This window comes from Colossoma macropomum, unplaced genomic scaffold, assembly GCF_904425465.1.
Source record: "Colossoma macropomum unplaced genomic scaffold, Colossoma_macropomum, whole genome shotgun sequence".
Lineage (NCBI taxonomy): Eukaryota > Metazoa > Chordata > Actinopteri > Characiformes > Serrasalmidae > Colossoma > Colossoma macropomum.
In genome coordinates, this window is record NW_023494799.1 from 3,148,547 (window position 1) to 3,169,711 (window position 21,165).

Consider the following 21,165-nt stretch of genomic DNA (forward strand, 5'->3'; position numbering starts at 1 on the left):
TCAGCCAAGAGGCCTCTTTGCAGCTTGAGGGCTGTTATTTACTGGTGGGGGGGGTATATTTGGCTGGTGCAGCAGTAATCTTCCACAGCCTCTCTGGCCCCATCTCTCACAGCCAGTCGATAAGTCAGGGGAGCATTACAGCCAAGCCATGGGACAGGCCAAATCAATTGGTAATGCCCTGTCCTGCTACAATAAAATCACTCAAGCTCCTTTTATTACCAAACTCTGAACTGCTAAGACTCTAAGACAGGGAGACAGTGCTGAATCACAGGCAACACGCAGGCTTTCGGTTCAGCAAATGGCCTTTAACCCTTAGAACTCTTAGACGTTGCAGTTATACCTGGTAATAAAAGCATGACGTAGTTTAATAAGAACTACTTCACATTCAAAGCTCATTTAAACAAGCGAAGAAGTTGTGTGGAAAGTTCAGACCACAGCTGCATTTGTAAATAGGAGAAATGTTATGATTTGAATGTGATTAAGTCATTAATGTCCAAGCAGTCTAGTACCAATACTTTACATTTTTGCCATATTTGTCTTTTTTTGGCATCTGAAACAGACTAAAACCTGTTGATAAATAAATCAATGCGAATGTAATTAATTAGGCAACTGTCATTTATTATTTATTATTTGTTACAGTTAACTAGTATATGAAAATTATAAGAACAACATCCAATAATGATAGCATGGATCTCAAAGTATGGCCTGAAAAACGAACATATTTGTGCTTCCCCTGTTTTGACGCACCTGAATCAAACCACTTGCATTGCTGACTCAAGATCCCCTCTTGAAAGATTCTGCATCAATGCACAAAATATCTTAAGTGGACTTTTAAATAGGCTTGCAAATCATTTCTGTCAACAGTTTTAACGCGCTGAAACTTTCACATCAAGTCTAATTCAGTTTTATTAGTAAAAACTCTCAGACCACAAGACGGAGACAATGAGGAAGAAGAACTTGATTAATCGAATAGCAGCAGCGAACGTTTCTTTTAGTCAGTGCAACTTAAACACGTAGACACTAACAGCCCATTCTGTTACAGAAATAATAATTTCATGAAGAATCGACCAACAGAAACAGCCCAAAATAACTTGGAAGTCTGGTTCCATTGACTTAAAAAAAAAAAGTAAAGTAGGTTTTTTCCTTCTCCTGTAAAGTTACTATTTGGGAGATATGAGATTTTCACACACACACACACACACACACACATATATATATATATATATATACACATACACACATACATACATAACACACACAGTGGCTGATACTGGTTGATGTTCCACAGTTATGTATTTTGTTCTAACTGTTAAACTGTTGTACCATACATATGTGCAGATAACGCAACATACAAGCAGTGCAATTGAAAATATCATATATTTACACACACAAAATGCCCATGATAGGCTAAGACTAAGCCCAAGGCCAGTCGTTCCCATTTGTCCACTGCCTCAAACACAAAGTGGACTACTTCAGATACAACGGACTAAAGGGCAGAAGGTGATCGGGGGTCTGCCTAGATTTTATTTTCAATTGCACTGCTTGTACGTCACGTTATCTACGCATGTGTGTGGTACAACAGTTTAACAGTTAGAACAAAACACATAACTGAGGAAGAACTTCAACCAATATTGGCCACTACTAACTATAATATTAATGTGTATGTTTCCAAGACTGAAAAATATTTGCAGATTAGGGCTGGGCAATATGACAATATATCTCGTTATTGGGATAAATGATGTCATTATGAGGATATCATTATGTCAGTACTCGTAGAAATCAGATCACCTGCATGTCTTATTAAGACGAGATGAAAATTAGTCCCGTTTACCTGGATTCAGAGCCACACAGCGTGAGAAATATTGAATAAAAAATCATTAAGCTCACAGTTTTTGATTTTTGATTTTTTTTTTGTTTGATTTTTTTTAAATGTAGCTCTACTGGTTCTTTTTCTCTGTTCCAACTAATCAGATGTCAGAAAAAATGACATTGTGTATACTGATAATTTCTTGAAGTATCACAATGTTATATTTTTAGGTGTCGGCAACCTCCATTTTAGATTAATGAAAATTTTATCAGTAATTTTGCAAAAATTTAGCAATTCTTTAAACTGCTATCATGCCCTGTATACATCTTGGCACCCTGAATTGAAATTTAATCAAGCTGTGATGTGTCGAGACATTCCCACCCCATATGCAAATTTGTTAAAAGCTTTGGGCTTTGGATCCTTCACAACTTGTGTTTTAAATGCTGCAGTCTGAACACAGTACTCTGAACACAATAACTCTGCTTGGAAGGAAGCCTTTCTAATCTTATAGCTTCAGTCAGAATATTTTGGGAACGGATTCTGTTTTTTGGGTTACTCAAGCAGCTGTGGGCGTGACTGTTATTTATAGACTGAATTGGTCAAACAGTGAAGGTAGCGAAAGCTCTGGGAGGAGGTCCAACAAGCTGGATTTATTCATTTAAACGTACTTCAGATTCATTATTCTTCTGCTGTGGGACTTCATCAGAAAACAGACGATAAAACACCATTTCAAGCCTGGCTGGCGTGTTCCTGTGTGAGGATCACATCTTTGAAGTTAACCCCTAATTTTTAGAGTTAGGCCCAGTCCCATTTCTTACTCTTACACCTACTGCCTTATTTGTCACCTTGTCCCTTCAAACTCAGTTACAGGGATAGTGATTATAATCCTCCCTCTGAAATGGGACCCTCAAATAAAAAGAGCATCACTTCATTAACAGCTATCAGCGCTGCTCTGTAGTGACCCTGCCAGTCTGCAGTGACAGCAGAGGAGGGTAAAGTTCAGCTCCTCACTGCTGGGCTTTAGTTACATTTAGGGCATCGTATGCCTTCAAAGAGGGGGGCAATTATTTATTATCACCCACCCCTAATTCTTCAGTGATATGAAGCTGAAGTCAGATATTCTCCAGCTTCTTGTTCGAATTTTCCCGTTCCACCTTAAATGCTGCAGCAGTTACATTCTGGTGTTTCAGGCGTCAGAACTGCTGGACTATTTAAGGTGGAACGGGAAAGTTAGCTAGCCAGCTACAGAGACATTAGCATACTATTAGTGATTTTTTAAGCTTGTTATGAAGAAAAGGGACATAATCCATTGAAATGACATTAAACTAAGATAATACAGTGGTTACTGTAATTTTTTAACGAAGAAAATCCTCAAATTTGTGGGTTTCTTTGATCTCTTGTTCAGCCATCTTGCCAGTTTTTCTTTTTTTCTCATATCACTCTGTTTGGAGTCTCTGAAAAACCTCGGTTTGGAGGGTGTGTAGCCCCAACACTTCACCCTACCCCTCTATCTCTACAAGAATTGGGACACCCTACCCCTAGACGTGAATGTGCAAACCGCAAAATTCCTCGTTTTTGTGAGGTCACATAAAACAGCGCATGTACACTGGAAGTTTAGCTCCGCCCATTCACGCTTAAATTCTAAAGCCCGTTTCACACCAGATGCGATGAATCGCGCTTGTTAATCCGGAACCACTCTGGGATGCTTGATGTTTCACAACAGCAGCTGCATTTTCACATAATATAAACGTCTGTATAGGATAAGATAAGATAAGAAAAACTTTATTGTCCATTAAATTTACATGAAATTTGTCTTTGGCAATCTGGCACATAAATACATAGACACATAAAACACTTAAAAACACTTACAGCAGCAGCGCACATGAACTATGGAGGGGATTATTTATTATGTTCTTATTCCGAATGTTCACAGCAGTGGGCACAAATGATTTTTTGTACCCATTCTTTCTAGCTAGTGGGACCTTAAGTCTCCTGCCTGATGGAAGCAACCGGAATGATGAACGAAGTGGGTGGGTAGGTCCTTGTAGACCTGAGTTGCTTTGTTGGTTATGGATCGGATGTATAAGTTCTGGAGTGACAGTTGTTTATCCCCAATAATCTTACTGGCCTGGTTAACCACCTGGGCCAGTTTATTTCTTTGCTTAATTGAGAGGTTCCCATACCAGGACACAATACTGAAACTGAGAACACTCTCTATAAGTGACCTGTAGACCATGGACAGAGTATGTTTGCTGGTGTTAAAACCCCTCAGCCTCCTGAGGAGAGAGAGTCTCTGCCTTGCTTTTTTATAAACATAATCTACATTGTTCTGAAAAGTGAGTCTGTTGTCAATAATTGCTCCCAGGTATTTAAAGTGATCGACTTGTTCCACTTCCTGCCTTTTCATGGTGATTGGTTTGAAGATCCTACGCTGCCTGCTGCCACCCTCCCTCCGAAACGTAACATATTGTCCATGTATTACTCATATAAAGTTTATGTAGATGACAAGAGGTTAACAATAAAATCTTGACTAGCTGCAGCAGCCACGTTTACATGCAGCCTAATAATCTGTTACTAATCCAGCTAATAGCTCAATGTAAACACCTCAATCGGAATAGTCCGGTCCGATTGAGGCCGTTCGGAATACAATTTCTATCCGAGTGAACGAGGTGGGTAATCCTGTAAATAATCCGTTAAATAGAAGAATAATATCCGTGTAAACGCCTGTATCTGATTACATTCCCTATCGGAAAGTTTAAATGTCCGTTCTGATCATGTGCGTCACGTCATAGTGAAAGTTTATACTGTTCAGCATGGCGGAGCAGAAACTGGTCTGCAGAGGAGACGAAGTTTATGCTCTGATCTTTAAAAGACGGCGGTGGGACAGACGTCCAGCTTATGTGTCTCAGAACACGCTTGCCACTTCCTTAACACATGTGAAGTACATCTTTAAGCAACACCACAAGCGCCAGATGAAAACGTCTCACTCTGACTGGGAACTCACGTGATGCTCACTGTCATGGTAACGTTTACTCTGAGTGGTTCTCTGCGCATGCGCGTCATTTTGGATCTGAGTGCTTGAAGGGAGCATGTAAACAGAGATTTCCCATCAGAGTGTTTAATAGAGTGAGCATATAAACACCTTAGTCTAAATCTGTGGTCACACTTTATTTGGATGGTCCCCTATAGATGCTCTACAGATACTTTATTCATTAACAACCTTTCTGGTTATAATCTGTTGATTATCAACAACATTATGGTTAGGTTTAGGGTTAGGAGTAGTTGTAGGTTTTGCTTTGAGGTTAAGGTTGGGGTCAGGCTTAGGTTTAGGTATAGATTTAATAAAATCTTTCACACTGGACTTGTAGTTGAGTTGTATTTGCTGGAAATTCAGTTAAATGTTACTTAAAGACATGCTGAGCATTTACAAAGCGTCAACAGTGGACCATCCAAATAAAGTGCTACCAAATCTGTAATCGGAATGTGTTCAATCCGATTGGCAAACATCTTTGCATGTAAACACAGCCAGTGACGGTTGCTGGCTTTCTCACCAGGTGATGTGGCTCTATATGAAGAGGAGGAGACGCCTGTGTTCACAACATTAACCTACTTTCAGTCAACCTGTCAAAGAGTTAATACTAGATTTGTTTTGTTTATTAGCCTAGATTGTATATTATAGCACAGACATTGCACTTCTCTACTGTTTCTGCATAGAAACTACTAGCATGCCGCACGCGGGACGCATCACAAACAGACCGAAAGCGTATTTTTGCGCTTCACGTTCGCGTTACTGTCATGCGGCGCGGTTACCACGTCTGGTGTGAAATGGGCTTAAGGAGCGTTTCTGCCCACACAGCGTTTTGAATGAAGCACAATACAGAGTAGCCAATCAGAACAGAGCTCATTTACATACAATAGTTTTACATGCACACTAACAAAAACAGCCTCTTTAACTCTACAGCCCAGGTGTCAACCAAGGGCAGTGGACCAAGTCAGGGCCTTGGCACAAACCTTCTATTAATATTAGCCTGTTTGACAATGAGCTGCACTACAACCCCCAGCATGCACTGCTACGTAATGTGTGCTCTGACACCACTCAACAATAATATATGGGACAGCAGTTACACCACAAAAAGGAAAGTGAATGGCAGGTTGAAAAATGAATAAATAAATAAATAAATAAATAAATAAAATCTACCTCCTGGGTAAGTTAACCTCTTATGCTCGTAGGTATATTTCGGTTTGTCCATCTGAATTTACATGCCCGAATAAGGCAAATTATTCAGTAACCGCATAAAATTACTGTAAATTTATGTTTTTTTTGTATGTTTCCCTCGAATTAACAGAAAATGTGTTTTATGATCATAAACATATTACTATATGCTTACAATTTACTGCTGAAAGCCAAAAATTTTTTTTATAAAAGTAATTTTTACAGAGCATCACTGAAGAGACGCCATCTGATATCCAGTTTGTAGCTCAGATTTGTGGAAAAATGGGTCGACTTTCAGTAAAACCAGTTCAGCTTCTTTTATTATAAGGGTTTAAAATTAAATCACCCATCTATTTGACTGGAAAGAAGACAGTTACAGCTCTCACACGACCCCCACCTTTAGAATGACGCTTATGAAATATGAAAGTTATGAAGTAAAGAATTTGACGAAGTGCGTTTTGGAACCACCGGTGGTTTCAAGGAGTTAGAGGTTTAAGAGGTTTAACCGTTATCTGCAGCTAAAGTAGCCTATTGTTTATATAAAACTTGCTTTTATTTAAAATGATTTTGAACAGTTCAAGTGTTCATGTAATATTTCAAGCTCCGCTAAAGTTCCTATATTTGTTTTGGCATATTTTGAGTAAACAATGGCCAGTTCGGGTTTTATCAAAATGTCAATTAAAACGGAATAAAAACAGACGTTCTCTTTGTGTGCTGAGATTTTTTTAAACATGGCCCTTTTAGAGGTTGAGTTTGACACCCCTGTTCTAAGGCATAAAGAGAAGATGAGAAAATAGTCATATAAAAATTAATAACGGCTGTTTTTGGTACATTAAACCACAGAAATGTTAACATAAGGGTGAAAAAATTAAATACAACACAAGACAATTGTACAATATGGCCCTTCATCACACCTCCACATTATGTAAAGGTTCTACAGGTGTTTCCTAGAGTCATACATCCATGCCAAGAACCTTTATTTTCAACAGTGTAGTTATGCTTAAGGCATAAAGGGAGGATGGGAAATGGTAATAAAAAGGAGTTATGACTGTTTTTGACACACAAACCCACTCAAAACATCACAAATTGATCTCAAAGGGAAAAATGCAGGATATGGGACTTTTCTGGTTTAATGTAAATGTGCCAGTTCGAGAACAAGGACAGTTACACAAGCCGTATTTGTAGAGGTGTATCATTCAGCTTTAAGCGCCAGTGGGAATCCATTCAATCCCAGCACGCCGACACAGGGCCGGGGTTTAAACATGATTATGATATAACTACCTCCCAAAGAGGAACCGGAACAAAGGATTCAAAGGAACCCGACTGCGGCGGATTCCAAAGCGCGCAGAGTTTGAGAGGGGAATATCATGTAGCCGAAAGGATTAGTTTGATTCCATTATTTTTGGGCAGAAGAGGCCTTAATAATAAGAGGAGGACTAGGAGAACGAGATTTGGTGCCCTGCAGTCCACGCTGCCACGATGAAACCATAATCAAGACAAATGAACTCGTGTCCAGTCAAGGTCCAGAACCAATAAGTTAATGTTAATCTTTTTATAATTCATTTCCTTTCCCAAGCCAGAATAATCAGATTGGCACTCATTTCGTCCACTGCAGAGTCTGTATCAGTGCTGAATAGTGCTGCTTGCTAAAGGTTACTGATTTCAATACAGTAATCAAAATAAAATAAAATAAAAAAAGAGCCTTGCAGCTCTGATACAATCCCTCTTCTGAGCGTCTCTCATTTACCGTCATCCATGGAAACCGTTGTGAATAGCGGTGTCCCAATTCAGGGGCTGCGTCCTTCTGAGGCTGCATTTGAAGGCCGATTGCACCACAGTGGCGCGACTAGGTCGTCCCATTTCAAAGGCTCCTTCATATGCGGCTGAGAAATGTGTCCTTCTTTTTCATGGCAACGAAGGATCCAACAGGTGGATCCTTCACCAGCAAACATATCCAGAGGGTCACTGTGTGCCGGCGAGGATCCGAGGACATGGCAGCATCAACAGAGGAGCGAACGGCGGCTGAGGAGACACCTTAAATGTAAGTATTGGGTTTAAGTCGAATAGCTAACGATACAAATGTTAAAGGCCAATGTGGTCTGAAGCAAAACTTAAGCTAACATTTCGCTTCATTTTAGGAAGCAAGGAGACGACGGAGAGAAGCATCTCCAGCTCTATTAAATGAAAAAATAAAAACTAAAATCAAAGTTTGTGGCTCCGTCTTTAAATAACTTTAAAAGAACTTGACAAGAGCAGCGTCTTGTGACGCAGCGGTGAGGGCGGGAGCAGCGGCGCTGTGACGCAAACAGGAAACCCGCCGTAGAGCAGACCATCTCATTTCGGTTCAGCCTTCGAGGGTCTACGCAGCCATCGAAGGACATCCTTCGTAGACCACGTCCTTCAAAGGATGCAGCCCCTGAAAAAGGACACAGCTAAAGATCATAACTAGGCATCTGGGTGCAGCCTGTCAGAGGGTGTGGCTTAAGTTATGGACACAAACCCTGGCTGACCTGTTGAGCAGGTTTTTGTTGGTGCGCTAACAAATCACAGCATCTCCTTGAATGAGGGAGCCAGATAAGATTTAAAGGGCCCGTATCACACATTTCCCCTTCATCTGTTTACCCTAAAGGCCCACTTACGACATTTGTGTCGTTATTTATTTTTACCTGACTGCTTCTTCCATCTTCCCTTAGAATTAAACTGGCTGTGTGTCACCTCTCTCTGAAACTGATGTCAATTACCTCTGTTCTGATTGGCTGCTCTGGTCTCTTTTTCAAGCAGTCCAGGCTGAAACACTCCTTATTCAACCTAATCTGTTCTAAGATGGCGGCCTCATCTGATGCAGCTCACAGAGTCAGACAGTACAAAACAGAAGCACAGCAAATGCTGGTGTTTATGTTAGGCTAAAGCCGGGTTACACTACACGACTTTACCCCAATTTTAGCCAGTCAGGCTGAGTCTGAGCTGGTCGGCTCTAGTCTGTAGATTTTTGGGCGAGTCGAGTCGTGTGTGAGCGGTGCAGACTCAGATTTCTTTCCTCCTGATCGCGTTTCAGAGCAGTTGGAGTTTATCGAACACGTCTGATTGGACTCCTGTAAGAGCCAATGAAAACTGAACGACAGAAGAAAATACGTCAGCGTTAGTTTAGCGAGAAGGCCTAAACAGCTTTACACACAATCACACAGGTTCGTTGTAGCTCACTGAAGCTTCACTGATGCATGTTTAGAGAATAAACACTCAAATCTGAGCAGGTGAACCTGTGTTTTGTGTGTGGAGCTCTTAGTAACATATAAAAGTACTATGATAATAATAATAATAAAAATAATATTAATGAAACATGCAATGGATTTTTATTCTATGTTTTACAAACTGCGCCACACAAAAAGTTAAACAGGCCTAATTTTGCTCTCTTTGTAACGAAACTAAGTTAGTCAGTGTTCTTTAAATAATGATGATATCCATGATATGCTCAGAATAGGGCTGGACGATTAAAACAATTACGATAATAATCGCGATATAACTTTCCTCGATAGAAATATAAGAAATGTTCGATAATTGTTCAATATAATACAGCATTCTCACACTTCTCCATTCTAGCAAAAGCCCTGGTGGCGTTTTCTACTGCAAGGAAAGCGGCACTACTCTGCTGTCGCCACAGGAGAGCACACTTCCGAGTTTCTTGACATGATGTGTGTGTGGGGGGGGCGGGGGGTCAAGGAGTGAAATGAGTCGCCAAATATACTTTAGCAACATCTGACGAGGTCAGTGGCGTAACTGTACTGTCCTACAGTGAACTCACCTCTTTCCTAACATCCTAACAAGCTTCAGCAGCATCTGTTCCTCACAACTACAGCACTGTTACAGCGCTCAGTCCTATTTTTATTTATTTATTTTTTATTGCACTCTATTCAATATTAACAATCATACATTTAAATCTCACACAGCAGGCCAACATACGTAGGAAATCTTTCTTAAAATCCTGTCTAAGTCCACAGTGGGGTCCAAAGTTTCCAGAATTTGTCCGTCTGGTGACGTAGATCGTGGGTCAGTTTTTCCAGGGGAAGCAGAGTTGCAGCTTGGGAAAGCCACTGCTCAACAGATGGTGAAGAGGGGCTGGCCCATCAAATTAGGATACATTTTTTTGACAGAAATGAAAACATAAGAAACAAAAATTTGCCATCAGTATCAAAAATATGTCCTGCTCCTATTCCCAAAAGATACAGGGCAGGGGATGTCTATTTTCTGCCGGGATGTGTACTCTATCCCAGAAAATACCAATTTTTTTACGCTGCCAAAAGGCATGAAAAAACGCTCCTTTTTCAGTTTTACATTTAAAGCACAAATTAGATCTGTCTGGAAACATCTTCTGTAGGCGAACAGGTGTAAAGTATATCCCATTCACGAATTTAAAGTTAAGCTCGTGAACACCAGATGAGGCACATTTTTACAAATATTGCACCGGTCCTCTTCTGAGATAGGCTGGTCTAAGTCCCTTTCCCAAATTCCTCTCAGACTGTCTGACGATAGCTTAAAACTCTTTAGCAAAATGCCATGAATTAGTGAAATCAACCCTCTAGCCTGGTCCTCCTTAGCTAGCAACACTTCAAGGTCGGTTAATTCCTTTCTGAGTCTCCCATCCTTAATGGCTGAGGTGATCAGGTGACGGATCTGAAGATATTTGAAAAAATCTGACCTAGGTAACTCGTATTCTTCTTGCAACTGTGTGAACGATTTGAGCAAACTACCAGAAAACAGATCCCTCTGTAAAGGCTCAGTCATATTTTAGTGTTGGTGCGTTCCCAAGCAGCAAAAGTGAAAGAAAGAAGTGGGTTCATGTAAATTACAGCCCTGATTTAAACTAAACTGAAGATGCTGTATGTGAGGCACTGGAGAGTGGGAGAGCACTAGCTTCCCAGGCTAGCTGTTTTTAGCAGCTGGCTAACTTGAAGCAGTGCTCTGTCACTCACACAGCGTGGAGAATTGATGTAGATCAAACAAGACAAAAAAGCACCAAATTCTGTTTAAACGTACCTAAAAGGACGACTCTGTTTGTCTGGTGTGAGAGATTCACACTGCAGTCAATGCTTTTACACAGTGAGCGTCAGATATACTGCGGTTAACCCCTCAAACTACTACGATAGAATAGAGAAACCCAGTCGTCGCTAGCTGGAGGCTGAATACTGTGATATGCTCTGATATGGATGTGGTAGCAGTGATGGCACTAAGGCAGGGTGATCCATCACTGATCCACCAAGCCAGCCAATGTTTGCTGTTCGTATTAAGCTAATGTTGTTGGGAAACTAAACCGTTTAGCACTTGGAGCCAGATAGCCGAGCGCTCGCCACCAGACTGCCAAAATAATCTGTTCCCTTTCTTAAATTAGGACTATTACAAAAATTGTGGCCGTGCTTTTCCAGCTGATAAAAACAGCTGACCAGAAACTTTCTCCCACTGTCCCATGACAGATTTGTGAATGTTCCAGTTAGGGCTGGGCGTTAAAACGATAATTATAAATATCGCAATATAACTTTTCCTCGATAGAGCGATAAGACAGGTTCGATAAATTTCCGATATAATACACCATTCTCACACTTCCACGTTTTAGAGAAAGCCTTGGTGGCGTTTTCTACTGCAAGGAAAGCGACACTACTCTGCTGTCGCCAGGAGAGGGCGCACTTCCGAGTTTTTCGACTTGATTAGAGAGGGAGGGGGCGACCGGCGATCTGTTCTCCTGTGACCAAGTGACGAGATAAGTGACGTAACTGTACTGTCCTACGGTGAACTCACCTCTTTCCGTGCATCCTAACACCTTTAGCGGTGTTAAATCACGTCTGCAGCGCCGTGTTACAGCGGCAAACCGTCATATTTCAGTATTAGTGCATTCTTGAGCAACGAAAGTGAAAGAACGAGTGGGTTCATGTAAATTACAGCCCTGATTTAAACGAAAGTAACCTGAGGAAGCTGTGAGGCATTGGAGAGCGGGAGAGCGCTGTCTCTCCAGGCTAGCTGTTTTTAGCTGCTGGCTAACTTGAAGCAGCGCTCCGGCAAAGCACGGCGAATTGATGATACTGTAGATCAAACAAGACACAAAATCACCGCTTTCAGTTTAAACATGCCTAAAAGGAGGACTCTGTGACTGGTGTGAGAGATTCACACTGCAGATAATGCTTTTACACAGCGAACGTCAGATATACTGCGGTTCACCCCTTAAACTACCACGATAGCATAGAGAAACCCAGCCGTCTAGCTGGTGTCTGAATACTGTGATCTGCTCTGACATGGATGTGGTAGGAGTGACCGCAGTGACCTACCGAACCGAGTTGACGTTGTTGAGAAACTAAAGAGTTTAGCTCTGTTGTTGGCCACTTGTTTAGCATTTGTAACGGGGTAGCCGAGCGCTCGACACCAGACAGCTAAAAATAATCTGTTTTCTTTCTTAAATCATGACTATTACAAAAATTGCAGCTGTGCTTTTCCAGCTGATAAAAACAGCTCAGACACTTTCTCCCACTGTCCCAAGACAGATTAGTGAAATGTCCCACTGTTTGGTGAGTGTTTGTCGTGATCCGATCATAAAGGATAGCTTAAAACCACAGTTAACCACCCAGGAGCAAAACCAGCCTTCAAACGTGAAAGAAATAACGATTTGACATTTGTCGTGATATGTATCGATATCGACTGATACGACATTTTTATCGTAGTAGCATTTTTGGCCATATCGCCCAGCTCTAGCACAGAAAAGCGTTTTTTGACTCAATTTATCACAATAACAAAAAAATATCATTGTATTGCCCACCCTCACCTTTAGGGATACTTTTAAAAACTGAAAGAATGATTATCGGTGGTTTTTATGCCATGAAACATCATTAAAATCACTGGTCCATCCCAACGTAGATTACTCAGTATAAGTCTAATAAAACTGCTTTTCGTCGGGAAAAACAGTTTCAGCTAAAACAGTCAAAACACTGCTCTGGGTAACAGAACAGGAACGCATACGTCAATATGAGGGTTACTGCCTACCTGAGAAATAAACAGGGGTACAGTACACAGCCACAGAGCAGGGTGTGTATCTTGTTTTCCGCAGGGGATTTAAAAGAGAAGAAAAAGGGGTGGGAAAAAAAAGCACAATCAGCCACGGCCTCATTCTCAGAACATTTGGTGCTTGGCTGCACAAAGAATCCTTAAGGAAACCGTTTCCTTTTTTTTTAAACCCCCTCTTATGCACAGACTATTTTGGTGTCAATACCGAAGTCTCTGCCGTCTCTCGAGACTGGAACAAGTGCCGTTCCTGCAGCGCGTCCTATTTTTCTAAGGAGTGGGAGAGACAGGTTTTAAGAACAATGTCATTTGAGGGAGAGAGAGAGAGGAGGAGAGAACCTCTAACACACATCCGATCCTTTCCTTTCTTTATCAGCTGTTTGAGACCATTTCACCGCTGGTCTTCTACCTTATATGTCCAAAAGTTCGTAGACTGTCCAGCGTTTCTTCTGAAATGAAGGGTATTAATAGTGAGTTTGTGCTGCAGTAACAGCCTCTACTCTTCTGGAAAGGCTTTACACTAGATCAGGGGTCGCCGCCCAAACGTCAAGAGCCGTTTTATTCTTTTAACAAAACTCAAACCACTTTGGGAGCCACAACATTTTATGTCCATTTTACCATCGTGGCTGTAAATATGTCTCAGTATGTATAAAAAATATAATATAAATGAAAACACAAACTTACTTTGCTCTGCTTTACGCTTTAGCTCAGCTACAGCTGCTTTTCTCACATCTCTGGCAGGAAACATTTCCTCAAAAGTAGAACAGTTTCTTGTAAAACGTCTGTTAATGTTCGACTTTTTCTGAGGCTGAAGTTGCTTCTTATTCACCAGCTTCCTATTTGACTTTTTTCCCGTTCCACCTTAAATTAATGAAACTGAGAAGTATGTAACTGCTGCACCATTTAAGGCGGAACAGGATAAGTCAAGCAAGAAGCTGGTGAAAGAGAAACTGACATAAATATAAATGTCAGGAAAACACAAATTTGGTAGCTTTCCACCAGTTTAAGTGGGACCAGGAGTTCAGGGGGAAACTGTATAAGGATCACAGCCTATTTTATCGACTTTATTGAGGTCACTGTTTTTTCTCTTCCAAAACAAGGTGAGTAACTTTAGCCATCTTTCACCTCCAGTTACGTTCAGGCGAAGCAGCAAAGCCAGAAATTCGGTCCCGAACATGGCGGCCACAATAGAAGAATCATGTGACTGAAACCCTTGAATATGTGCGCAGTGCACGTTCACCACCACTGTAAAGAAATCCAAGAAGGGCTTTTCTACAGCAAATATCACTTCAAACCACTCTGAATGCCTCTGTTGACCCCTCAGTTCTGAGTTATGCAAAAAGGCTTGAAAAGTCAATGGAAATCCTATTTAAAGCAGTGGAGTTCACTCATCAGAAGGGTCTTGACACTTTTGGACGTATAATGTTCACTTCTGCTATTCGTCCTGTTTGAAGCAACACAGAACGCATTCTCTGTTTACATTACAAATCAATAGGCAGGCTAAACACTTCTGACTCACAGCTCTTCACAGATAAGAGACACTTGACTTTGGTATTCAAATGTACAGCCCAAACTAAACAAGGACTTTCTTGCTGGAAGTGATCTGAAGACTTGCTCTGGGTCTGGACAGCCAGTCTCCTCTCGCCCCTAAGCAAGACAGAGTGCCAAAAAGGATGAGATCGATTCCTCCGACCTACACCTTCCTCCAGGCAGAGAGGCTCTCCTGACAAGTCCGCACTAACAGCTCAGTCTCGTATGCAGTTCAGAGAAATGCAACAGTGCATTTAAAAACAGTAGTTTATTCAGTGTTGGCCGTGGGCAGCGGTCAGCAGCCCAAATGTTAGGAAGAGCCATTTTGGTCCTTTCAACAAAAATCAATCCAACCTAGGAGCCACAACATTTTATGTCCATTTATTGAAGTAACGTTTTACCATCTTGGCTGAAAATGTGTCTTAATTTGAGCCAGACTAAAAAAAAATAATAATACAAACAAAAACGAAGACTTACTTTGCTCTGCTTTAATCTGTAGCTCAGCTGTAGCTGCTTTTCTTGCATCTCTGGCAGGAAACTTTTCCACAAAAGTAGAACAGCTTCTTGTAAAATGTCTCTCAAAGTCGCTTTTCATTCTCCAGCTTCTTGTTTGAATTTTCCCGTTCCACCTTAAATGGTGCCTGAGACGCCAGAATGCAACTGCTGCACCATTTAAGGTGGAACGGGAAAATTCAAACAAGAAGCTGGCGAATGAGAAACTGACCTCAGCTTTGTGACTTTTTAGCGTTTGTTAGTTTCTCGTTGCAGATTAAACGTATCAGGAAACCAGCTGGAGTGATTATAAACACAAATAAATCCATTCGTCTCCAAATTATCGATGTTCATCTTAAATCTCTCTCTTTGCCGTTTCATTAGCTACTAGCCAGACGAGACTGTTGTCTGTGTTGCTATGGTAACCAGCAGTCTGCGCTGATCTTCAGGGTTAAAGGGTGAATTAGCAGTTCTACATTAACTCCAGAGTTTAAGACCATTTACTGTTAAACTGTGTTGAACGATCAGCAGAGCTTTATTTTACTGTAAAGGAGGATTATACTCCAGAGCCGCATGTTGCCGATCCCCGGCGGTACGATGCATGAGACGTATCAGGATACTGTGTCATACAAAATACTCTAGCAGTGCCACTTTTAAAAAACGTTATAAAAAATTAAGAAATACAACGATTAGTATTCAACATTTCGCATTTTACACAGAATCCAGCTAAACAGGACTAAGTATGTTATCTCTGTTTACTTTTATTAGGAGATTATTCTAACATAGCTCTTAATTCACAGCAAAAATGTCCTTATGGCAGCTTTAACAGCTTCCAAAATGTCTATTTTGAAATGTTTGTGGCAGACATATCATCATCCTGACACAGCAATTTTAAGATATTATCATTTTGGGGTAGCCACAGCCAGACTTCATAAGGTAAAGGCTGCAACAATTCAGAAATGGTCAGATGCTACTGCCTTTGTCAAGGATTTGCAGAGGGATTTAACATCTCTTTGAAATTTCACTGCTATCGTATATTGCTAGATATGGGTACGAAGTGGACACCACCCACCACCTCAACCAACATCTGTGTGTTTCCTTACATCACAAAGATTCTGAATGTGCTTATGTTGTCAAAAATCAATAACCATTCATTAACAAATAAAAACGAATCATTTTATCTCTGTAATGGACACACAGCTGGTCAGAGATCTTTAAAGTCCATGTAAAGCAGAAATAAATGAGTTTGTCACACAGAGAAATGTTATTAACCACCCAGACGAATCTGAATGATAAATAAAATTGTCAAGTGTATAAAATCAGGTTTCAAAATGGTGAAAAAATAAGCAGTATTCTCTACAGGGGGCGTGTCCACTGAAGGCACTGAAACCACGCCCACTCGCAGGACAGGTGCAGCCTCTCTTCAGGTTTGTGTTCAACAGAATGTAACTGCTTTTTCTCCCATTTATCACTGTTTTAAATGGGAAACGGTTCTTCAGATTAATGGAGAGTGTTGTGTACGGTTCTATACAGAACCTCTATGAAAATGGTTCTATATAGCACCAAAAATTGTTCTATTAATACAAGCTTGTAATTGTAACAACAGTAGAACCCTTTTATGGTGTTAAGTCCTTAAGAAAGAACAAAAAGAAAAGTCCTTATGAAGGAAAGAAAAAGGGACAGAAAGAAAGTTCTTAAAGAAGAAAGAAAGAAAGAAATCCTTGAGAAAGAAAGAAAGAAAGAAAGAAAGTAGTTCTTAAGAACGAAAGTTCTTAAAGAAGAAAGAAAGAAAGAAAGAAAGTAGTTCTTAAGAAAGAAAGAAAGAAAGAAAGAAAGAAAGAAAGAAATCCTTCAGAAAGAAAGAAAGAAAGAAAGAAAGAAATCCTTCAGAAAGAAAGAAAGAAAGAAAGAAATCCTTCAGAAAGAAAGAAAGAAAGAGAAACCCTTCAGAAAGAAAGAAAGAAAGAGAAATTCTTTAGAAAGAAAGAGAAATCCTTCAGAAAGAAAGAGAGAAAAAGAGAAATCCTTCAGAAAGAAAGAAAGAAAGAAAGAAATAAAGAGAACTCCTTCAGAAAGAAAGAGAAATCCTTCAGAGAGAAAGAAAGAAAGAAAGAAAGAAAAAGAAATCCTTCAGAAAGAAAGAAAGAAAGAAAAAGAAATCCTTCAGAAAGAAAGAAAGAAAGAAAGAAATGAGTCCTTAAAAAAGAAAGAAATGGTTCTAGACAGAACTTCGGTCCTAAACAGAGCCCTCCCTTTACTAAGGACCCCTTGAAGAACCATCTGCTTTAAGTGTCCAGCTCACCAACACTGCTCAGTCTGATTCAACTTCATCAGAACTGCAGTTTTTACATTCTTTCTTTAAAGCAACTTTCCAGAAAACAGGAAAAACGAGGGAGACGAGGGCGACGGATGCAGGAAACCTCCATAAAACTCACGAGGAGGAAGAAACAGTGAGAAAGCCAGATCACATTAAGTTCACTTCGAGTTTACTGACATTTAAACTGATTATCAGTTGTAAGCAGTCAGCAGTTCTGGCTGGGCTGCAGTGCTGGGTGATGCTGCTGATCTTACACACTGTGATTCTCTAAGTGCTGCTAAAGAACGGTTCACAAACCCAATATAGACTGTTTTGTTCTGCTTTCCTCTCTGATAATTGCTGCAAATGGAGTCTTACACAGTATTATAAACTCAGATCAGATAAGAAGCACATTTACAGGACGGACACTATAAACCTGTTTCAAAGCGTCTGGTAAATGACATAAGCTGCAGCTAACCGTCTGATGATCCATCGTATCACCAAGCAAAGAACTATTTCAGCTCAGAAACGGTTCTGTATAGAACCCACTGTTCTAGATAACATCAGAACCACCGCATTTACTAAACTGTGTAGCCCTGTTAACTTCCAGCGACAACGTCTGAGCCCGTTTGGCCCCATATTTGCTGGGAAAAGTAGATGTTTTGCTGGTTTCATGAGAGCAGAACTCGACCATAAACAACATTAAGCTACTGAGGCTGAAGCAGGGGCGTTAGGTTGGCACTGACACAGCTGAAAATCAGCTTCTTGGTTGAATTTTCCCGTTCCACCTTAAATGGCGCAGCAGTTAGTGAGCTAACGCTACCACTCCGAGTTCAACAGCTGCACCACTTAAGGTGGAACGGGAACATTCGAGCGAGAAGCTGGTGAACAGGCAGCCAACTTCAGCCTCGTTTAGCACTGAGGCTAACGCGGCTAAAGTAGCTCCCTCCGCCCGGCTACCGGTACTCACTGCTGGTCTTCCTCGGTTCCTCCGGGTCCTACGGGCTCCGTGCTCTCCGGCGGCGGTTCGGTGCAGACTCGAGCACCGCTGTTCTTGTTTTTTAAGATGCCTTTAATAGGCCGGGGAGCTGCCATGCCACACGCCGCCCTCAGAGCGCCTCTCTCCCGCTCCGCCAACCACGAAACCGGCGAGAAAGCACACCAAAACAAACCGACTCGGCTCCTGAACCACTTGCGAGTCGCTGTAGTCCCGAAAGCGGGGCTCTAACCGTCAAACCGTCGTGTCCAAAGTCTGCGGAGGACCGAACCAGACCGGACCGGACCGGCGTCTCATACAGGTTCTCTGTGGAGCAGCAGAGTTTGTGGAGGGGAATCAGGGCGCCGCCGACAGTCACTCTCACTCTCGCAGTCACTCAAGGCATCGCGAGATTTTCGCCGTCGTCATAACAACACAGCGGGGTCCCTTTTTTTTTTGGCATGAAGAGTCAGCCACGTTTATTGTGGCGTTGAGGTCACGCGTTAAAGATCCCATCAGGAATAACATGATGACCACCTCCTTGTTTCTACACTCATTGTCCATTTTATCAGCTCCACTTACTATATAGGTGCACTTTGTAGTTCTACAGTTACAGACTGTAGTCCATCTGTTTCTCTGCCTACTTTGTTAGCCCCCTTTTACCCTGTTCTTCAGTGGTCAGGACCCCCATAGACCCTCACAGAGCAGGTATTATTTGGGTGGTGGATCATTCTCAGCACTGCAGTAACACTGACGTGGTGGTGGTGTGAGTGGATCAGACACAGCAGTGCTGCTGGAGTTTTTAAACACTGTGTCCACTCACTGTCCACTCTATTAGATGCCCCTGCGTTGTTGCAGTGGTGGACGAAGTACACAAACCATGTACTTGAGTTAAAGTAGAGACACCCAATGTAAAATATTACTCCAGTAAAAGTAGAAGTTCCTCCCTTTAGACCTCCACTTGAGTAAAAGCACAAAAGGATTTCCCTTCAAATGTACTTAAGTATCGAAAGTAAAAGTACTAAAAGATTAATTATGACTTTAATGTCCTATTATCATTTTTGTAACAAGACTCGCTTCATTCACTCATTATAGGTGAAAATACTCCAGTGTCTCTCTTGGTAAACCAGTCTTTTAATAGAATGTCATTAATTAGTGACGCTGATGTCTATTAAAATTATCATAAGCACAAAACACTGAAGGCAAACAGTTTCCATCAGGTAGAACTGAGTGGCTCTGAAATCACTTTTTACAAACAAGCAAAGTTTCAGTTTAAGATTTATTTGAACTTAGTTACAGTTTAAGTTTAATAAAAACTTTAAACTCAGATTCACAAATGAGTTTCCTTTACTAAACTGCATCTGTAGGTCTCTGTTCATAAACATAAACTAGCCAAAACAAATTTGCTATATAATGAAATGTGTTTGTATAAATTCAGAAAAAAGACACATCAGTCACAACTGCATATGCGTACATATTTCTATATTGTGGTCTGTTTACACAAAGTTAGGTTAGTTCATCATTTATGTTGAATAGAATCTCCCAGAATTTTACGCTGCTGCCCTGACGTTGAACCGTGTGCTGCACTGGGTCGGTATGACCAACAGGTCAAAACAAGCTCAAAACAAAGTGACCGCTGTGCCCTGATTGGTGTTCTTGCTTTGCGCTTCTTTCGTTTTGACATGTTATGTTTTTATACACACATAAACCAAAAGGAACGCCAGATTTCTCATAATGTAGTGGAGTAAAGAGTGAGATATGTGACTTTGAAATGTAGTGGAGTGAAAGTAAAAAGTCACCCAAAATGGAAAAAACTTCAGTAAAGTACAGATACAGGAAAAAACTACTTAAGTCCAGTAACGAATTACATTTACTTAGTTACTGTCCACCACTGCCCATATAGTGTTGGGCAAAATACTTTGGAAAAGTAGTGTTGACTGAATACTGACCTAAATGTATTCAGTAACGTATTCCATTACAATGCATTAAGAAGTACCATATTCAGAATACATTTACAATACATTTTGTAAGGCACTTTGGATTTTTTGTCACTAAATTTGCTTATCATTTAAATGAAGTTCAACATTTTTTTCTCCCTCATCACCTGCTACAGTCCACTGCTGTTCCCATAACCCCCTGTGCAGGACTCCAGTACAACACCAAAGCTAGGCTTTAGCAGAGCTCAGTAACACTGAGATTAATAACTGATCACATTGATTTATCAGTCTACTCAGGCTTTAGCAGAGCTCAGTAATGCTGAGATTAATAACTGATCACATTGATTTATCAGTCTACTCAGGCTTTAGCAGAGCTCAGTAACACTGAGATTAATAACTGATCATCACATTGATTTATCAGTCTACTCAGGCTTTAGCAGAGCTCAGTAACACTGAGATTAATAACTGATCATCACATTGATTTATCAGTCTACTCAGGCTTTAGCAGAGCTCAGTAACACTGAGATTAATAACTGATCATCACATTGATTTATCAGTCTACTCAGGCTTTAGTAGAGCTCAGTAACACTGAGATTAATAACTGATCACATTGATTTATCAGTCTACTCAGGCTTTAGCAGAGCTCAGTAACTCTGAGATTAATAACTGATCACATTGATTTATCAGTCTACTCAGGCTTTAGCAGAGCTCAGTAACTCTGAGATTAATAACTGATCACATTGATTTTTCAGTCTACTCAGGCTTTAGCAGAGCTCAGTAACACTGAGATTAATAACTGATCACATTGATTTATCAGGCTACTCAGGCTTTAGCAGAGCTCAGTAACACAGAGATTAATAACTGATCATCACATTG

At 40.8% G+C, this 21,165-nt stretch overlaps 1 protein-coding gene across 3 annotated transcripts in view; it reads right to left on the reverse strand.

Moving 5' to 3' along the window:
- ppp1r2 (protein phosphatase 1, regulatory (inhibitor) subunit 2) overlaps positions 1 to 18,720 on the reverse strand; it is a 43,748-nt gene extending 25,028 nt beyond the window's left edge. Inside the window, exon 1 of one of the 3 annotated variants that reach the window (XM_036586278.1) lies at positions 18,347 to 18,719. In XM_036586278.1, the coding sequence (XP_036442171.1) occupies positions 18,347 to 18,471 (125 nt within the window). In that variant the 5' untranslated portion in view covers positions 18,472 to 18,719. Of the gene's footprint in view, positions 1 to 18,346 lie in introns of all 3 variants that reach the window. The other 2 variants (XM_036586277.1, XM_036586279.1) reach the window with 2 other exon arrangements.
- Positions 18,721 to 21,165: the final 2,445 nt, after the last annotated feature.